General features: G+C 37.5%; 2 protein-coding genes and 1 long non-coding RNA gene across 4 annotated transcripts; 1 reads left to right on the top strand and 2 right to left on the bottom strand.

Moving 5' to 3' along the window:
• Positions 1-2,502: 2,502 nt before the first annotated feature.
• On the top strand, positions 2,503-3,687 carry LOC114925675 (uncharacterized). Of its 2 annotated transcripts, none has more exons than XR_003815062.2 (2): positions 2,503-2,804; positions 3,131-3,687. It is a non-coding gene; the product is annotated as an uncharacterized lncRNA (long non-coding RNA). The 2 variants fall into 2 exon arrangements; XR_003815061.2 differs by having other exon boundaries at positions 2,517-2,815.
• A 97-nt stretch (positions 3,688-3,784) lies between these two features.
• Positions 3,785-5,344, bottom strand: LOC114925629 (pentatricopeptide repeat-containing protein At4g04370-like). The gene is made up of 4 exons (XM_029294255.1): positions 4,537-5,344; positions 4,341-4,495; positions 3,932-4,064; positions 3,785-3,828 (listed from the first exon to the last, which is right to left on the bottom strand). The coding sequence occupies exons 1-4, from the start codon at positions 5,342-5,344 to the stop codon at positions 3,785-3,787; spliced, it is 1,140 nt and encodes a 379-aa protein (XP_029150088.1).
• A 39-nt stretch (positions 5,345-5,383) lies between these two features.
• Positions 5,384-6,004, bottom strand: LOC140180532 (pentatricopeptide repeat-containing protein At4g04370-like). The gene has a single exon (XM_072221754.1). The coding sequence runs from the start codon at positions 6,002-6,004 to the stop codon at positions 5,384-5,386; it is 621 nt and encodes a 206-aa protein (XP_072077855.1).
• Between the last annotated feature and the right edge of the window lie 15,405 nt (positions 6,005-21,409).

Here is a 21,409-nt window from a genome sequence, read left to right as displayed (position 1 = left end):
AGTGACACTTTATATAACCGCCACTATATAATGGAGTTATATATTTGTCAAGCCAAAATTTAAATATATTTAACTAAGACTTAAATATGTTTCCAATTTTATAAATATAGATAACTTTCATTTTTTTTTAGTAGTCTATCTATAATTATATATTGTGTTGGTCTTTAGTCTCTATTGGCTCTTTTAATTTTTTTTTCCTTTACCTATCATTGTACCTTTTTATCATTATAAAATATGTTATTAATTGTATTTCTATTTCTTTCAAACACTTACATGTCTAATCTAAAGGGTAAAAGGCTGTTTGTCAAGACATTCATATTTTCAAATACAATTTCTCTCTCACATGCATACAAATGAAGGAAAATATTCATAACCAATAATATAAATTAAATACTTAAACTTCACATTTTTTAAAATATAACCATTCATATTATTTTGACTCCTCTTATCTTTTTTTTTTCTCAAAGATATTAAGTTATTTTATTTCATCATTGGTAGAAATAAAACAAGCAGGTGTCTAAATTTAGGACAAGTACAAAGAAAGTGTCTCCCAAAATATCACTATTGTGATAAAAAGGTTGCGAGAACTGAATCGGTCATCAAATCGGTCAAGTGATTAGTTCAATAATTTAATCGGGGTCGAACCGTAGTTAAACCGTTTTAATTCAATATACATTCAAATTATTAAAATTTAATATACAAATAGATATTATAGAAACTAAAGCAGTAACTAGGTATTATTATTTGTACATTTCAGTGTAAAAGAGTCATGTATATCATAATTAAATCAATTTTCTCTTGTATTTTCAAATTCTCTTTCACTCTACAACTTCTTGGCTCTTGCACAACAATAAACTGGTGTTGGTGCTGCATAATTCTCCTATTCAAGTTCTTCATCTCAGAACAACTCCTTTACCTTTAATGACATTCTTGGCAACAACATACACTTCTTGCTTTTGGAGGCTAGAACCAAGCAGATCAAATTCAATAATCACAAAAAAAAATTCAGAATAACAAACTTACATAAAAATTCAAATCACTGGCAACAAAAAATTCAGAATCATAAAAAATTTCAACAAAGACTTCTAATCAAGTATTTAATAATAAAAACTCAGCATTTAAAAACAGAAAACTCGGCCTCCAAAGTAAAAAAATACGAAAACAGAAAAACTAAAAGAATTTATACTCAAAACAAAGAATCCATACTCAGCATCAAAGTAAATTCAGAATCACATCACCAACAACCCCAAACTCAGAACACACAATTAACAAAATTAGCAACCACCGTTAAAATCAACCATCAACCCCAACTCAGAATGCCAGCAATCCAGAATCCAGACCAATATATCAATTCATAGTTCATATTTCACACAATTCATATGGCATTCAACAGAGCAGAATTGAAAAAATAAAAAAAATTGAACAGAGCAGAATTGAATTTCATAAAAGAATTGAAGAACAGAGCAAAGCAGAATTCTCAAATTCAACATACATTAAATTTATTCAACATTTGATTAATCATATAATAAACAAAATTTAAAAATTTAAAAACACAAGAACAGAAGAACAGAAATCCAGAACAAACAATGAAAACAGAAAGAATAGAAGAAGAGAACAGAACGACCCGCGACGAGAAAAGACAGAACAAAATATGAAAACACAAGAATAGAAGAGCCAGAAGCCCATAACTAACCGCAAGAGAAGTAGAGAACAGAAGGCCAGAAGCTCGAGCCTCGAAGTAGAGAACAGAACGACCCGCGACGTTGAGGCGACGACCCACGACGCTGAGGCAACGACCCGCAACAGTGGCGCTTGCTCCAGCGTCTGCTTCGAATCACGACGGCGGTTGTCCTTCGTGGGCAGAAGCTCGAGCCTGGAAGAGCTTAGGGTTGGGAGTGGGGGTGTTCTTCACTTCTTCGAAGAGATTAGCTTATTAGGGATTTGGGGTAAGCCTGCAACACGCGTTCTTCACTCTTCAGCCTTCATTTTCTTTCTTTTTTTTTCTTTTTTATAAAGCCAAACAACGCTGTTTTGCTGGCTGGGGGGAAGAACTGGTTCGCCCAGTTTGCCGATTAACCACCGGTTTAGCCGATTTTTTTGCCAGTTTTTTGAAGTGCGGTTTTGTAGGTGGACCGGACCGACTAGTGACCAGTTTTCGGTTAATTCGGTTGAACCGGCCAGTCTGGTCCGATTTTCAGAACATTGGATAAAATTGACAAATAATTAAGGTAACGTTTGTTTTGAAGTATTAGAACAGAGACTAGAAGACTGAGACTTAGTATTATGTTTGTTGACTCAAAGACTGGTACTAAAATTTCTGTCTCTATCTCCAAAATTTCAGTATTTCAGTACCTCCAAAAGGTGGGGTCACTGTAGACTGAAATTTTTAGAGGTAGAAACTAAAATTTGAGTAACATTTTATATCTAAAATATTCTCATTTCAATTAATTAATTCAAATTTTACCCTTTGTACAAATTAAATTAGAGCTTTATTCTTGTTTCAATTTCTGTCTTCCATCTTACACCAAACACAATAAGAGAAGAGAAGAGGAAAGTAACGGATCTTAAGGTTGAGGGAGCATGGAACTCCCCAGACCGTTCTGATAGCTCCTCATCGCTGCTGCCATAATCTCCACCAGGGCTTGCCTCTTCTGCTCAAAGACCAGGAGGTTCCTCACCTTCCAGATTTCAACACACAAGTGCGCTGCTACCTCCATCAGCTGTCGCGCATCTGGTTGGTGAGAGAGGGTTGTCTTCAGGTTCTTCCACCATTGATGGAAGTGTCCCGAGTAGTTCATCTGAAGGTATGGCCGAAGTAAGCTTCCTCTCCAAATTGCTTTTGATTCTCTGCAATTTACAAGGCAGTGGGTAACTGATTCCTTGAACTCTTGAGACTTAGAGCCACCAAAGTTAACTAAATTCATGGAAAACAAAGCTTTGATATAGAATTAAGTAGGATTATAAAAATAGAATCGATATTCAAAATCTGCTAATTCTTCAAGTTTTCTTGGACGAACAACTTGTGTGAAGTCGAGTTGTTGCAAAGAAAAAACTTTGATAGTGCAAACATTTTTGTTTCCTTAACCCTGTGCCTTGTTCGTTCTTTTTTTTTTCCCCTTCTTTCTAACAGGGCATCAATCATGTATATTATGAGACGGAGTTCAGGACAGAATGGTGTCTAGGAAATTCTCTAAGGGAGCTGCCATGCGCTTGTTGAGCGACAAAGTTGTTTCTGCAGTGGACACTCCCCCATGACATGTCCACGTACAAATTACTGACCTACTTTCGCACATACTTGGTATACACAGAATAGCATACACCACACAAAGATTTTGAAGACCCTAGTAACAACATATTCCTAGGTAGCTGTGGCTGAATCAGTTAATTTGGATGTAACAATCTAACAGGACCATATTTTATCTGCGTTTAGCTAATACATATCTATCACGTGTAGTACAGTTATCAGTTACATATAAAGTGATAATTACAGTGAGTGATGGGGGTGATAGTGTATTAGTAGTTCATAAATCTATCTTCGAAGCAGAAATCAATTGAAGAAAAAGTTATTGATTCAAGAGAAAGTTGAATAGGTGAACAATAATTACTTATCTACTTGGGGTGATTGTGCTGCAAAGATTAAGGAAAAACATCTACGAAAAATATAAACGAGTGCAGTTAATAACAGCTATATATTTGCATGTGTTTAACTATGATCATGGTGTGTTCCGTGATTGCATAAGTGAATTTGTATGGCATTATTATCTGATAGCTGCAGCTTTTTCTATTAGTAGTAGTAATAGAGGGAGAAGAACTGAGAGTTATTCAATCCTGCATAAGAAAACAAACACTTAAGCAACCACCATTCATGAATATGTCAGCATAACTGCATAAGAAACAACATTTGAAAAGCATAAAGACAAGAGGTAAGTACCATCAGGGAGAGAAAGAAGAGGCTCGAGAGCAATCGCAATGGCAAAGGGGGCAAGAAGAGATGGCAGAGAGGGACTCATTGAGATGCCAATAGAGTGGTCTGCCGCCAATGTAACCAATGAGACAGAATCCAACTGTCCACATTAACACCATGAACGCTCTCCGCTGCTCCTGTTCACCTTTCTTTCTCTTTCGTTTGTTCATTTTAGACAATGTTAGTATTATATAGACAATGAACGTTCCTCCATTTTGATCATTTGCTTCCTCAAAATTTTTAGTGTAAAGAGTATTTCTTGAAATTGGGGGTGTGAGTTGTGATCTGTGAAAAATGTAGTTATGGCCCCATGTATGTCAATGAAACTCCAGCCAGGAATTTTCTTCAATCCAAGAGATCTCATATGATTCCATACCTCACCCACTTCTTCCCACTTGTTTATCCAAGCATAGCAATGTGAAAGTTGTACATAATGCCCTGCATTCATAGGCCTCAGCATGCGAATGTCATTGGCAATTGCATCACCAAGTTCCTTATTACCATGTGCTCGACATGCATCAAGGATTATGCCTAAAATATCTAGATGGGGCACTAAGAATACATTTCGGTACAGGTTATATCCTCCTCGACCTTCCCTGCTCGACTGAGGAGATCAACCACACAAGCATGGTGTTCAAGATTGGGTGCGATTCCGAAATCTCTAGTCATCGATTTGTATATGCTCAATCCTTGGTCTACAAGTCTATTATGACAACAAGAAGATAGAACTGACAAGAAAATCACATGGTTTGGTTTAATCCCAGTTTTTAGGAACTCTGAGTATAACCTAAATGCAGTTTCTCCTTTGCCATGATAGCCATACCCTGCAATTATCGCACTCCATGACACCAAGTCCTGATATGGCATCCGAGTGAAACACCTTTGGGCGGCATCCAAATCGCCACATTTCCAGTACATGTCTACCAAAGAAGTGTCCACTAAGATGCACGACTGAAAGATGTTTCTTACAACATAGCTGTGTATCAATCTTCCCAAGTGAAGTTGTCCGGTTGACGCGCAGCCTTGGAGGAGGGAGACAATGGTTATTGAATCAGGATTTTGATGATCACTCCTCATTTCATTGAAAAGCAACAATGCCTTACATACATAGCCATTTTGTGCATATCCACTAACTATTGCGTTCCAAGAAACCAAATCCCTTTTACTCATCCTATCAAATATAATTAAACTCTGGTCCAAGTGACCACACTTTGCATACATAGTAACAAGAGAGTTTTGAGCGGCACTATCCAATGATAATTCTTGCCTCATGATGTAACCATGAACGGATGCCCCCAAATGAATAGATCCAAGTTTACCACATGCTGTAATTACACTGGCCATAGTAGCACTAGATGCCTTCACTCCGAGATTCAACATTTGGCGGAACACACACAGTGCCTTATCAGCAGAATCATTCTATACAAGGCCTGATATCATGGCTGTCCACAAAACTACATCCCTATCTAAAGTCCTCTCAAACATTCTGAAAGAAGTGTCAACGTTCCCACCTTTCAAGTACGCTACAATCAGTGATGTTTCAATATGTGCATCCAAGTGAAAACCACCTCTCAAAATCTGGCCATGAACTAGCATTCCTAATTTCAACTCCCCCTTTGATGCAACCACAGATAACACCGACCCAAAAGTTTGCCGATCAGGCGCTAACCCTTCCACCCTCATTGTCTTAAAAAGCAGCAGAACCTCAATCAGATTCCCAATCTGGGCATAGGCTGATATCAACGAATTCCAAGAAACTAAATCTCTTTGCTCCATATAATCAAACAACTTCCTAGAATCATCAATGCTTCCACATTTCCCATACACATTCAATAGAGAATTTGACAAGGTCATATCAAACATAAACCCATGCAAAACCGCACAGCCATGCAAACACCGCACTTGACTAATCTCTGAAATTCCAAATAGCAAGCTTAGCAATGTAACACTAGTGGGCTGAATTTTCCGGCAACACATCTCACCAAACAAGGAAAAAGCCTCAAGAACACGACCACCACGGGAATTGTGATGACAAGTCATCTTAGCCTAGTTTCACTAGCCTTTTTCTTTTATTTTCAATTGAATTATGCACTTTCTTGAGCCATAAGCAAGCCAATTGGGTAGATTTTCATGCTTCCTTCGATTTAATCAACCATAGATGAATTAATGCAATTTCATGAGGTTTTATGCTATAATTGTCACATATTATGAAAGAATGAATATCTCATGATTTTGAGCATAGCTTTGATGTGTTTGGTTGATTAATGATAGGTGAAGAAAGCTTGGAGAAAGGTTGAAGCAAGGAGGAATGGCTAGGAGGAAGAGAGGACAAAAAGTTTGAGCAAAAGTTTGCCTCAAACTTTAGCTCAAACTTTTGGAATAAGTGAAAATGAACCAGGGAGCAAAAAGCTGGACCAAAAGTTTGCCGCAAACTTTTGTGTGGACCAAAAGTTTGCCGCAAACTTTTGTGTAAACTTTTGGGCAAAAAACTTGAGCAAAAGTTTGCCTCAAACTTTTTGGCAAACTTTTGGCATCACAAATCAACACCCTGGAGAGCAAAAGTTTGCGCCAACGTTTGCCTCAAACTTTTTGGCAAACGTTGGCGCATGAACAACACACCCTGGAGAGCAAAAGTTTGCGCCAACGTTTGCCTCTAATTTTTTGGCAAACGTTGGCGCCATGAGTGTGCAAGGGGAGGCCAACGTTGGAGCAAAAGTTTGACCCCAAACTTTTGCCCCAACGTTGGTATCAGCAAAAGAGGGTGGCTGATGTGAAAAGTTGGAGTAAAAGTTTGCCTCAAACTTTTACTCAAACTTTTACTCAAGCTTTCATGATTCCAAACCCGGTTCAATTCGGTTCTTCTCCAAACTCCAAGAGCAATCAACCAAGGCCTCTATCAACCCAATTCTATCAAGAGCAAAGGCCCAATTGAAGGCTTGAAGACCATTTGAAGAAAGTGTATAAATAGCATAGGATTTAAGTTCTGAGGGGAGCTTTCCCTTTTAGTTTTCATAGAGAGTTTTCGGAGAGCTTTTGGTGTTGAGTGAATTTTAATTTCTGAGTCTCGGGGAAGGAGAATTGAATTCTCTTCCTCTTAGTTTTCTTGCTTTCAATTTCAATTACAATTGTCTTGGATCTTGGGTTGGAGAATTGAAGGAAATCTGTTTCAATCTCATCCTGAGATCTCTCCGTTTCATTTTACTGCATAATTGAATTTCCATTTTGATTAATTGCTTCTTCATCTACTTTCTCTGAGATTTACAATTCCTTTGCAATTGTTCTTGTTGGATCTAGGAAGGCATTGAGATCTAGACTTGGTTATCTAGTCTCTTGAGTCCTAAGATCTAAATTCTCATTTTACTTTCTCTGTTTAACACTTTTCATGCTCATTTACAATTCTGTTTTCAGATCTGATTCAATCCAAGTCACCTTCTATTTCTCTGCTTGTTGAATTTTACTTTCCCTTGTTTAATTTCTGCAAATTCAATTCCCAATTCCCTTTACAATTCAAGCCATTTACATTTCTTGCACTTTAAGATTCTGCAATTTACATTTCTTGCGTTCTAAGTTTCTGCCATTTAATTTCTTGTTCTTTAAGATTCAGCACTTTAAATTTCAGTTCTCTTTACTTTCATGCAATTTACCCATTCCCTTTATTTTCCATGCAATTTAAATTCTGCGAATCACAAATCACTCAACCAAATCTTGATTCGCTTGACTAAATCAACCACTAAACTAAAATTGCTCAATCCTTCAATCCCTGTGGGATCGACCTCACTCCCGTGAGTTATTATTACTTGATGCGACCCGGTGCACTTGCCGGTTAGATTTGTGTGTTTGGAATTCGTTTTCCAAAAATACACATTAAGTTTTTGGCGCCGTTGCTGGGGATTGATTAGATTGACAATGATTAAGTGAAGTGGAGATCTAGATCAAGCACTTTTTCTTTTCTGTTTCTTTAACTTTTGACTAACACGCTAACTGTTTGAATTTTTGCCTAAGCTAACTAATATTTCACTTCAGCCATGGATTAAAGTGTTATTGCTTTTCTGGTATTGTGTGATTCTTGTGTTTTGCTTGTATGTCAGATACAAGAAGAGAGATCCCTACCTTTCATGAAACTGACGAAAGAATCCTCCGAAGGCTAAGAAGAGAAGCAAGAGAAAAAAATGTTGCTGAAGAGGAAGAATCAGATGAAGAATATCATGAATTGGAGGAACACTCAACAAATCCAACAAATCCACCAGTGAGAATAGCCAACAACAATGGTCAACCCCAAAGGAGAGTCTTGGCTTCATATACATTTGCTAATCCAAGGCATTGTGGGAGTAGCATCCTTACCCCAAATGTCGATGCAAATAACTTTGAATTGAAGCCCCAACTCATCACTTTGGTGCAGAACAACTGTTCTTATGGAGGAGGCCCCTTGGAAGATCCAAACCAGCACCTATCCACCTTCCTGAGGATATGTAACACAGTGAAGACCAATGGTGTACATCCTGACAGTTACAAATTGTTGTTGTTTCCATTTTCCCTGAGGGACAAAGCTACTCAATGGTTGGAGTCATTTCCAAGAGAAAGCATCAACAATTGGGAGGATCTAGTGAGTAAGTTCTTAGCAAAGTTTTATCCTCCTCAAAGGATCATCAGGCTCAAAACAGAGGTTCAAACATTTACTCAGATGGATGGAGAGTCATTGTATGAAGCATGGGAGAGATACAAAGCTTTACTCAGGAAGTGTCCACCAGAGATGTTTAATGAATGGGATAAACTCCAAAATTTCTATGAAGGACTGACAATGAAAGCTCAAGAGGCACTTGACTATTCAGCAGGAGGCTCAATGCAACTCATGAAGACAGCTGAAGAAGCTCAGAACCTCATTGACATGGTGGCTAACAACCAATATTTCTTTGGCCATCAGAGACAACGCCAACCATCACTAAGGAAAGGAGTGATAGAAATGGAAGGGGTGGACACCATCCTAGCTCAAAACAAGATAATGCAGCAGCAGATTCAAGAATAATTTGAGCAGATGGCTAAAAAAATTGATAGTTTACAAGTTGCAGCAGTGAATACAAGCCAACCATCAACCATATGGGGACAAAATGAAGAAAACCAAGAAAATCAGCAGCAGGAACAACCTCAATATGCGCACAACCAAGGCTCAGGCCAAAATGAGGTTTATGGTGACACCTACAATCCATCCTGGAAGAACCATCCAAATCTCAGATGGGGAGATAACCACACCCACAGCCAGCAACCGTGGCAGAAAAACTCAAACCAAAACAACTCAAGAAACACAACTTACTCAAACCACGACCAGCAAAACACTAATAATAATCAATACAAGAAACCACAAAACACATATCAACCACCCCACCACAATCCACAAACTCATCAAAATAGTATTTCCGCACCAACATCTAACCCCCAAAACTACCACACTACCCCTACAAATAACTTCCAGCAACCACATTCCACCCCCATCATACCACCAATAGACCATCATGAAAGTAGAATTTCAAGTCTTGAGGCAGCCATACAAGCAATTGCTCAGTCCACTCAAAGCTTGGTCAAAGTGCAAGAGAGAAATGAAGCTACCATGAAGAGCCTTGAACGACAAGTGAGACAATTGGCCAAACAAGCTGAACGGCCAACCAATGTTCTCCCAAGTGATACAATCTCCAATCCAAAGGACAAAGGAAAAGCTACAAAGTGGGAGGAGTGCAAAGCAATCATAGTGGAAAGTGAGAAGAAAGCCATCAATCAGGAAGAACACAACAGAGAAGTTCCACAAGAAGAGACAGAAGAGAGAAGTGAAGAGGATCAAAAAATCAAGAATGCAAAAAGCTCAAAGAGAGATAAGGACATCCTTGAAACACAACTACAAGAGAAGAAGGAAAGGGTGAAGCCACATATCCCCAAACTTCCATACCCTCAAAGGTTCAAAAAAGAGAATGAGGATAAGCAATACTCAAAGTTCCTGGACATATTCAAGACCCTTAGTATCAATATTCCTTTCTTAGAAGCACTTGAACAGATGCCAGTGTATGCCAAATTTATGAAGGAAGTGCTGACAAAGAAAAAGTCCCTAAAAGAAGGACAAATTGTTGAGATGACAATGGAATGTAGTGCTATTCTCCAAAGAGAGTTACCAGAGAAGAAAGATGATCCTGGGAGTTTTTATATACCTTGCACCATAGGAGACATAACAATTGAAAAGTCATTCTGTGACCTTGGTGCAAGCATAAACTTGATGCCTTTGTCTCTAATGAGGAAACTTCGAATTTGTGAGCTAAAATCCACACGAATACTCCTTCAAATGGCTGACAAATCCATCCAGCAAGCAGTTGGAGTTGTAGAGAATGTACTGGTAAAAGTGGGGAAATTCCTTCTTCCAGCTGATTTTGTCATCCTGGATATGGAGGAGGACCCTAACACTCCCATCATTCTGGGGAGGCCTTTCCTGGCTACGGGCAGAGTATTGATAGATGTTGAGAAAGGGGAATTATTGCTAAGAGTGCATGATGAGCATCTAGCATTCCATGTTTTTAAAACCTTGCATGAGCCCACTCAAGAAGAAGAGTGTACGGAGGATAAAGCCAGAGATCAAAGCTTGAAGGAGGTAGTCAATGAGTTAGCTCCAAGACTTCCAAATCCATGCTTGAAAGAAGTAGAGATGGTGCAACAGACCAAAGAAATCAAGGAGGAACTAGATTCAAAACCTCCAGATGAGAAATTCAACATCTCAGATAAGGAACCACCAAGGCAGGGAGTATCTTTTGAGAAAGAAAAGAAGAAGAGGCCAAGAGGGTGGAGAAACAAGAAGATCCCTACTGAAGGCTTTTCACCAGGGGATAAAGTAGTGTTAAACACCCAACCAATGAAGATGTCCCCACAATCATCTGAATACTACACTGTGAACCGGGTCCTTTCACTTGAACACCTAGAGATCATCAAAAAGGAGACCGGAAGGAAGTTCACAGTAAGAGGAGAAAAGCTGAGGCACTATGCTTTTCAGGATTTAATAGAAAAAAATATTTTTGAAAAAGAATGTTTTGAAAAGAGTATAAAAGATTCTAACCCAATCAAATTAATGTTCTAGCCAAATGAGTTATGGGACCTTATTTTAAGAAAGATTATTTTTGAAAACACCAAACTTAAAGTTTGGCACAGGATTTAATAGAAAAATTATTTTTGAAAAAGGTTTTAAAAAATATGATAGCCAATTATCATGAACATAAACACCACGTTCTAAATAACTGAGCTATAAATTTAAAGTGTTTTAACAAGGGGTAATTAATAAAAGACTCTAAACCAAAAAAAAAGAAAGATTTTTCCTAATCTAAGCAACAAAATAATCGTCAGTTGTTCAAACACGAACAATCCCCGGCAACGGCGCCAAAAACTTGGTGCACGAAATTGTAATGCTGCTGTTCACATTACTCTCTTACAACTTCGCACAACTAACCAGCAAGTGCACTGGGTCGTCCAAGTAATACCTTACGTGAGTAAGGGTCGAATCCCACAGAGATTGTTGGTTTGAAGCAATCTATGGTTATCTTGTAAATCTTAGTCAGGAAGTCAATTATGTTTATCAGTTGAATTATGAATAACCAGTAGAGCATAAATTAAAAGTTACTTGTTGTGTAGTAATGGAGAATATGTTGGAGTTTTGGAGATGCTTTGTCTTCTGAATCTCTGCTTTCCTCTGTCTTCTGATTCACGCACGCACGTCCTCCTATGGCAAGCTGTGTGTTGGTGGATCACCGTTGTCAATGGCTACCTTCCATCCTTCCAGTGAAAACTACGCTCACGCGCTCTGTCACAGCACGGCTAATCACCGGTTGGTTCTCGATCTGGTTGGAATAGGATTTACTATCCTTTTGCGTCTGTCACTAACGCCCAGCCTTCAGGAGTTTGAAGCTCGTCACAGTCATTCAATCCTTGAATCCTACTCGGAATGCCACAGACAAGGCTTAGACTTTCCGGATTCTCATGAATGCCGCCATCAGTTCTAGCTTATACCACGGAGATTCTGATTAAAGAATCTAAGAGATACTCATTCAATCGGATATAGAATGGAGGTGGTTGTCAGGCACACGTTCATGGTTTGAGGAAGGTGATGAATGTCACAGATCATCACCTTCATCACAGTTAAGCGCGAATGAACATCTTAGATAGGAACAAGCGTGTTTGAATGGAAAACAGGAATACTTGCATTAATTCATTGAGACACAGCAGAGCTCCTCACCCCCAACAATGGGGTTTAGAGACTCATGCCGTCAGAGAATGCAAAGTTTAGATCTAAAATATCATGAGATACAAAATAAGTCTCTAAAAGTTGTTTAAATACTAAACTAGTAGCCTAGGGTTACAAAATATGAGTGGACTATGTTGGATGATGCAGAGATCCACTTCTGGGGCCCACTTGGTGTGATGGGGCCCACTTGGTGTGTGCTGGGGCTGAGATTTCGTGCAGAGGCCATTTGTGGAGTTGAACGCCAGTTTTTATGCCAGTTTGGGCGTTCAACTCCAGTTTTTTATCCTTTTCTGGCGCTGGACGCCAGAATTGGGCAGAGAACTGGCGTTAAACGCCAGTTTACGTCGTCTATCCTTGTGCAAAGTATGAACTATTATATATTGCTGGAAAGACCTGGATGTCTACTTTCCAACGCAATTGGAAGCATGCCATTTCGAGTTCTGTAGCTCCAGAAAATCCACTTTGAGTGCAGGGAGGTCAGAATCCAACAGCATCAGCAGTCCTTTTTCAGCCTGAATCAGATTTTTGCTCAGCTCCTTCAATTTCAGCCAGAAAAATACCTGAAATTACAGAAAAACACACAACTCATAGTAAAGTCCAGAAATATGAATTTTTCCTAAAAACTACTAGAATTAGACTAAAAACTAACTAAAACATACTCTAAACTATATGAAATTATCCCCAAAAAGCGTATAAAATATCCGCTCATCATGTTCCCACACCAAATTGAATCCAAAAAGCCACACTCAATTCATGCATACTAACCAGTCACCTAAGGGCTTGAGAAGCAAGCAACTTTTGAGAATTGTGCAGGGAACGAACCACCATTTAAAGACATTATGCATCATGACTCAAAAGGGGCATAACAGAAGGAAGAACAAAAGAACTGCAAACCAATAGGTTGTATTTATACTTAACTTTTGCTGTTGAGAAATGCTTTGATTTATGTCTTGCTAAAGTGTTCATCTAGTTCAAGTAGATTCAATTTTCTTTTGCAATAAGTAAGCTTGTCCAAGTGTATGCTTGTATGTTTACTTTCACTTAACTAACTGCATGCTTTGTCCCCTGCATCTTTAATTCAATAAAAAGAAATATTTATAATGTGAAGTAAGATAGTTCTCTGTTAGATAGAAGTACAATAAAAGTAAGTGGTGGTATGTATGTGTGATTGTATGATAGCTCACTTTTAGTGAATAAAAGAACTAGGATGTCTCCTCCTAAGTAGAAAGTGGCCTACTGTCTATGACTCTCAATCAAATAAAAAATCCTTGGTTAAAAAGAAAGACAAAAAGAAAAAAATGGGGGAAAAAGAAATAGCCAAAGAGTGGCAGCAGAACAAAAGAAAACGAAAACAAAAAGAAACAAAGCTGGACACCAATAGCTTGAACCTTAGAATATATGCCTGTGGTGTCTTTGTATTAGGATCTGCTTGGATTATTAAGCTCTTTGGAGTGCATCAACACTTGATGACTTGGGTTAACTAACCCGGGATCATCAGCTGAAAGTCCACTATCAAGAGCAACCTAACTACAAGGCATTTAGTAGCCCAAAGAGGTGCTGGGCATCAATGTTCTAAGAAGGAATGTGAGCCAAGTGTCTATAGTGAATAATGTGTCAAGTATAAAGAAAAGGAAATGAACTTGCTACACATGACACTCAAATAAAGCTTATGAACAAAATAATAGCCAAGGATAAAGAAATAATGAGAGGTCATAGCAGTATGTTACTTGAAGCTTGAAGGAGACTTTCTAGGCTTAAGAGTCAATAAGAGGTGAGTGTTTACATATCCACATAAAACCCCATGAACTACCAATAACACTCTACTAGCATGAACATCCTCTTCCATTTCATTCTTTCTTCTCAATAAATCATTTCTTGCTTGGGGACAAGCAATCTTTAAGTTTGGTGTTGTGATGACAAGTCATCTTAGCCTAGTTTCACTAGCCTTTTTCTTTTGTTTTCAATTGAATTATGCACTTTCTTGAGCCATAAGCAAGCCAATTGGGTAGATTTTCATGCTTCCTTCGATTTAATCAACCATAGATGAATTAATGCAATTTCATGAGGTTTTATGCTATAATTGTCACATATTATGAAAGAATGAATATCTCATGATTTTGAGCATAGCTTTGATGTGTTTGGTTGATTAATGATAGGTGAAGAAAGCTTGGAGAAAGGTTGAAGCAAGGAGGAATGGCTAGGAGGAAGAGAGGACAAAAAGTTTGAGCAAAAGTTTGCCTCAAACTTTAGCTCAAACTTTTGGAATAAGTGAAAATGAACCAGGGAGCAAAAAGCTGGACCAAAAGTTTGCCGCAAACTTTTCTGCAAACTTTTGGGCAAAAAGCTGGAGCAAAAGTTTGCCTCAAACTTTTGTGCAAACTTTTGGGCAAAAAGCTTGAGCAAAAGTTTGCCTCAAACTTTTTGGCAAACTTTTGGCATCACAAATCAACACCCTGGAGAGCAAAAGTTTGCGCTAACGTTTGCCTCAAACTTTTTGGCAAACGTTGGCGCATGAACAACACACCCTGGAGAGCAAAAGTTTGCGCCAACGTTTGCCTCTAACTTTTTGGCAAACGTTGGCGCCATGAGTGTGCAAGGGGAGGCCAACGTTGGAGCAAAAGTTTGACCCCAAACTTTTGCCCCAATGTTGGTATCAGCAAAAGAGGGTGGTTGATGTGAAAAGTTGGAGTAAAAGTTTGCCTCAAACTTTTACTCAAACTTTTACTCAAGCTTTCATGATTCCAAACCCGGTTCAATTCGGTTCTTCTCCAAACTCCAAGAGCAATCAACCAAGGCCTCTATCAACCCAATTCCATCAAGAGCAAAGGCCCAATTGAAGGCTTGAAGACCATTTGAAGAAAGTGTATAAATAGCATAGGATTTAAGTTCTGAGGGGAGCTTTCCCTTTTAGTTTTCATAGAGAGTTTTCGGAGAGCTTTTGGTGTTGAGTGAATTTTAATTTCTGAGTCTCGGGGAAGGAGAATTGAATTCCCTTCCTCTTAGTTTTCTTGCTTTCAATTTCAATTACAATTGTCTTGGATCTTGGGTTGGAGAATTGAAGGAAATCTGTTTCAATCTCATCCTGAGATCTCTCCGTTTCATTTTACTGCATAATTGAATTTCCATTTTGATTAATTGCTTCTTCATCTACTTTCTCTGAGATTTACAATTCCTTTGCAATTGTTCTTGTTGGATCTAGGAAGGCATTGAGATCTAGACTTGGTTATCTAGTCTCTTGAGTCCTGAGATCTAAATTCTCATTTTACTTTCTCTGTTTAACACTTTTCATGCTCATTTACAATTCTGTTTTCAGATCTGATTCAATCCAAGTCACCTTCTATTTCTCTGCTTGTTGAATTTTACTTTCCCTTGTTTAATTTCTGCAAATCCAATTCCCAATTCCCTTTACAATTCAAGCCATTTACATTTCTTGCACTTTAAGATTCTGTAATTTACATTTCTTGCATCCTAAGTTTCTGCCATTTAATTTCTTGTTCTTTAAGATTCAGCACTTTAAATTTAAGTTCTCTTTACTTTCATGCAATTTACCCATTCCCTTTATTTTCCATGCAATTTAAATTCTGCAAATCACAAATCACTCAACCAAATCTTGATTCGCTTGACTAAATCAACCACTAAACTAAAATTGCTCAATCTTTCAATTCCTGTGGGATCGACCTCACTCCCGTGAGTTATTATTACTTGATGCGACCCGGTGCACTTGTCGGTTAGATTTGTGTGTTTGGAATTCGTTTTCCAAAAATACACATCAAATAGCAGCCAATAATGGTAGTCCAAGGGACAACGTTTCTCTGAGGCATAAAGTCAAACACTTTGCGAGCAATATCAGGAAACCCGAATTTGACATAGAAAGTGATCAAAGAAGAAGCTATGTAAGAATCAAGGGAGAAGCCAAGAAGAATGATGCGTTGGTGGAGGAGAAGGCCAAGGGAAAAGAGGTTAAGGGATGAACATGCTTTGAGGAGCGTGGGGAAGGTGAAGGGATCAGAAGGAACTTGGGAATGGAGCATAGAAGCATAGGTGAGGAGGATTTGATGGTCGGAACCTTGGGAGGAAAGGTAGTTGATGTGGCCATTTAATGAGTGGGTGTTGGTGGCTAAAGGTGGTGGTGGTGGTGGTGGCGGTGGTAACAGTATCAGCCATCGAATTTTGACTGTTCTATATGTAGTGAACTTTAGCAGCAATGAGTAGGGAGTCTTTGGTTTGAATGCGTACATCAGTATAACCTGTTAGGCTGTTACTGATCATTGCTTGCTGTGCTCTCATTATATGAATTGTCTCACAAATGAGTTATTTGAGGAGGGCAAAATGAGTTTCAAAAAAGAGATTTGAAAAAAAAATTACATGAACCAACTTGTAATCTACACATCCAAATCGACGTTCATGTTTGTTTTAAAAAAAATAATTCTAACTTTATAAGATTCTTTTTAGCAAAATAATTTTATTGATAACCTCAGCAAGCAAAAACTTTATAAATGTAAATTAATTGAACCGATCAAGTGGCTAATTTGATGGTTCAACTAGGATTGAACTATAGTTGAACCAGTTTAATTAAATATAAAATAAAATTATTAAAATTTAATAGACAATTTCAAATATTCAAATTTAATGATTTCTAAGCTAATAAAATTCAAAGTTTTACAATTTCACATAATAATAATTTGTTCATATTTTATCTTTAAAAATTCACAAAATAAAAAAAAATTAATTAACTTCTACGTTCTAATCAAGTAATCAGCAACAATACTCATCACATCAACAACAAAAATGTAGAACAAAAAATTTCAACAAAAATTTATAATAATCAAGTAATGAAAAAACACAAACTTATATAAAAACTCAAACGATGGGCAACAAAGAATTCAAAATCACAACAAATTTTAACAAAGACTTCTAATCAAGTATTCAACAACAAAAACTCAAAAGCATAAAACTCATCATCCAAAGCTAGAGAATCCAAAAACAGAACTAAGAAAAGAATTCAAACTCAGCATTCAAATCACATAAGCAACAACCCAACTCATAACACAATCCATGTTGGAATAAATTAATTTCAATAACTCAGATCATCCATATTGAATCACCAAAAATATAACATAATGCGGAAGCGTACCTTTACTCATAAGAGTCAGAAATTGATGGAATAATTTGGATCTTGTGGTTTTTTCGATCTTCCTCAACCAAAGCCTTCTGTATTCCTAGGAGGCTGAACTGCAACTCTTTTGATTGGGAAAGAGTAACAAAGGCGGCTTTGGCATATTGGAGGACCAAAACTCTGTAGGCCTATTTATATTTGAGCATGGCACCCATTAAACCCTTAAGCCCAAATAAAATAGTATCTAAAGCCCAAAAAATAATATATCTAAAATCTAAAAAGATAATTATCTAAGGAACAAAAGATAATATCCGGTTTTATTCTCATTTAATTCCAAATCAAAAGTAACAATGACTTATTCAATTAGCATTTATAACAATAAATGAGATCATCATTATATAAGTCATTTAATTTGAAATAGCATAATTTGTGATTATAATTAATATATGTATTGCCCACAAATAAGTTAAGAAATTAAATAATTTCCTAACAATCTCCCACTTGGGCTATACATATATTCTTTCTCGACATAATCACATCTTATAAACTTTATGCGCGCATCTGAATGCTATTTCTCTCATTACTTTAACAATCTGGTCCGTCTCATACATTAGATATGGAACTACCGCAGCTTTTATCACATTAATTGTCGTGACTAAACCACGCCAATCACCATCCTAATATACTTAACGACATAGATCAAATTTGGATGTGTAATATGGAAATTACATGCCAAGTGATCTCATGCATGTCTATTTCCAGCTGGTCCAACTTTATTGAGATCAAACACAATACAAATATTGCAAAATGAACATTTCACATAACATGAAATAAACCATCAACTTAATTCTACAGAAAAATAACTCAATATCTATCATAGGACATATAGCATAAACTTCCACTAAACCAAGGCATCACAAATATTGACACCCATCCGAGCAGTGTGCTCATGAAAAAACTTTAGGGTCAATCCCTTGGTAATGGGTCTACTAGCATATACTCTGTTCCTATATGTCCTATGGAAATCTGTTTTTCTTAAACTTTCTCCTTGACAACTAAGAACTTGATGTCTGTATGCTTCGATTTTGTCAAGCTCTTATTGTTATTGGAGTATAGTACTGCTGACTTATTGTCACAAAATATCTTTAATGGCCTTTCAATGTCATCTACTATATGAAGCTTAGTGACAAAGTTTCACAACCATATGCCATGAAATCGGAATCAGAGTACCTAATGATCTCTAAATTTTCTTATCTCCGATAAGTAAGCATGTAATTCTTTGTTCTCTTTAAATAACGCATTACGCGTTTAACAGCTATCCAATGATTCATGCCCGGATTGCTCAAGTATTTACTCAACACTCCCACTATAAATGATATATCGGGATGTGTGCAAACTTGAGCATACATTAAATTCCCTAGTGCTGATGCATAAGGTTTATCATATATTGCTGTCTTCTCAAAATCATTTTGGGGCATTGCTTGAGACTAAACTTGTCTCCTTTAGCTACGGGTGTGTCCATTGGACTACAAATTTTCATGCCATATCTACTTAAAATCTTTTCGATATAGTTCTTTTGTGATAATCAAGAATACCTTGAGAGCGATCTCTTAGTATCTCGATTTCTAATACAAAAGAGGCATCACCAAGATCTTTCATTTCGAATTTGTTCGATAGAAATTTTTTAGTTTCATGCAACAAGCATATATCGCTACTGGCAAGGAGAATGTCATCAACATATAAGACCAAAAGAATGTATTTACTCCCACTGAACTTGCGGTATACACACTCATCTATAATATTTACCTCAAAACCATAAGGTAATGACTTAATTAAACTTGTGATACCATTAACGGGAAGCTTGTTTGAGACCATAGATGGATTTTCTCCTTTTTCTATTGGATCTCCTTAATGACACTTCTTGAGGTTGTTGAGCTTGCTGTATGGGTTGGGGTTGATGAGGATTCTCATCATTTTCTTGTACTGTAGCAGTATCTCGAGCAACAACAATATTCTCATTGTTCTCTTGTACTGTAACTGGATCTACAGTAGGATTCTCATTTTGCTCTTGTACTATAACTGTATCTTGAACAACAATAGGCACAAGGACCTGATCATTGTCAGTTACAGAATCCTCATCAAAAACAACATTCCTAATATTTCCTTCCCCCCCCCCCAAACTCAACATCCTGAAGAAATCTCGCATTTCCCGTTTCAAAATAGACCTTGATGCAGGATTGTAAAACTTGTACCCCCATGAGCGCTCAGCGTAACCAACAAAGTAGCAACTAATTGTCCTTGAGTCCAATTTTCTTTCATGCGGCCTATAAGGTCGCGCCTCAACTGGACATCCCCAAATATGCAAATGCTTTATATTGGGCCTTTTCCCAATCCAAATTTCATATGGGGTTTTGTTAACTGCTTTGCTTGGCACCCTATTAAGGATGTACACTGCGGTCCTTAAGGCTTCTCCCCATAGTGATTCAGGCAAGGAAGAATGACTAATCATACTTCTCACCATGTCCTTAAGAGTTCGATTCCTTTGCTCTGCAACACCATTCATGCTAGGTTTGCCTGGCATGGTGTATTGCAGAACAATACCACACTCCTCTAGGAAAAGAGCAAAAGGCCCGGGACGTTGCTCACCTGAATCGTCATATCTTCCGTAGTATTCACTACCACGATCAGATTTGACAGCTTTAATTTTCTTTCAAGTTGAAGTTCAACATCAGCTTTGAAAGACTTGAAAACATCCAAGGCTTGACACTTTTCATGAATTAAATATAGATACCCATAACGAGAGTAATCATCTATGAACGTAATAAAGTACCGTTGTCCATTCCAAGAGACAGTAGGGAATGGGCCACATATATCGGTATGTATCAGTTCTAAGATATCTTTAGCTCTCTCGGCACCTAATTTCCTTTCGTTTGTCCTTTTTCCCTTTATGCACTCAATGCAGACTTCAAAGTCTGCCAAATTTAGGGGTCCAAGAATTCCATCCGACACGAGTCTCTGAATTCTCTATTTAGAGATGTGACCTAGGCGTTTGTGTCATAATGATGCCGAATTCTCATTTAGTTTTCGTTTTGTACCCGTTTGCAGTATTTCATTATTATAGGAATTTAAGTCAAGCCTATATAGATTATTCACTAAATGACCAGAGTAAATATTATTCGAATTATAAAAGAGACTGACTTTATTATCTCCGAACAAACAAAAATAACCTGATTTGTCCAAACGAGAAACAGAAACCAAATTTCGTCTAAATGACGGTACATAAAATGTCTCTAATAAATCCAAGTAAAATCCACTCGTGGAACATAATCTAAAGGTTTCTATAGCTTCGACTGCAACTATATTGCCGTTTGCCACATAGATGTATCTTTCAGCATCACTTGGCGGCCGGCTCCACAGGCAACCCTGCATAATAACACTTACATGAGTAGTAGTAACAGAATCTACCCACCAAGTATCAATAGGTGCATAACTTAAACTAGCCTCAGAACAAACGAAAGTAAGAATTATACCCTTCTTTACACGCCAAGTGACATATTTGGTACAATCCTTCTTCATGTGTCCCACCTTCTTACAGAAGAAACAGGTTGAAACTTGATCCTGTTTCTTAGCCTTTTTCTGCTGAGAAGGCACATCCGTAGTAGTATCACGCTTTCTTTTATACTGGGAAGATGAAGCCATATGGGCACTTTCAGTCTTATCTTGCTGTAGCCTCTCTTCTTCTTGCACACAGTGAGATATAAGCTCATTTAAGGACCAAGTGTCTTTCAGAGTGTTATAACTCACTTTGAATTGCCCAAAGTGTGCAGGAAGGGAAATCAAAATAAAATGCACGAGTAAATCTTCAGACAACTCTAACTTTAGTGCTTTCAATTTTGAAGCAAGATGAGACATTTTCATAATGTACTCCCTTATGTTCCTTTTACCTTTATACCTCATGGAGACAAGTTTGCTCAAAAGGCTACTTGCCTTTGCTTTTTCATTCTTAGTAAAGAATTTTTCCACATCTTTCAGGAACTGTTTAGCATCTTTATCCTCAGTAATTGAG

Source organism: Arachis hypogaea, chromosome 17 (assembly GCF_003086295.3).
Source record: "Arachis hypogaea cultivar Tifrunner chromosome 17, arahy.Tifrunner.gnm2.J5K5, whole genome shotgun sequence".
In the NCBI taxonomy this organism is placed as follows: Eukaryota; Viridiplantae; Streptophyta; class Magnoliopsida; order Fabales; family Fabaceae; genus Arachis; species Arachis hypogaea.
Note: the sequence above shows the minus strand (reverse complement) of the source record. Positions and strands in the feature narration are given on the sequence as shown.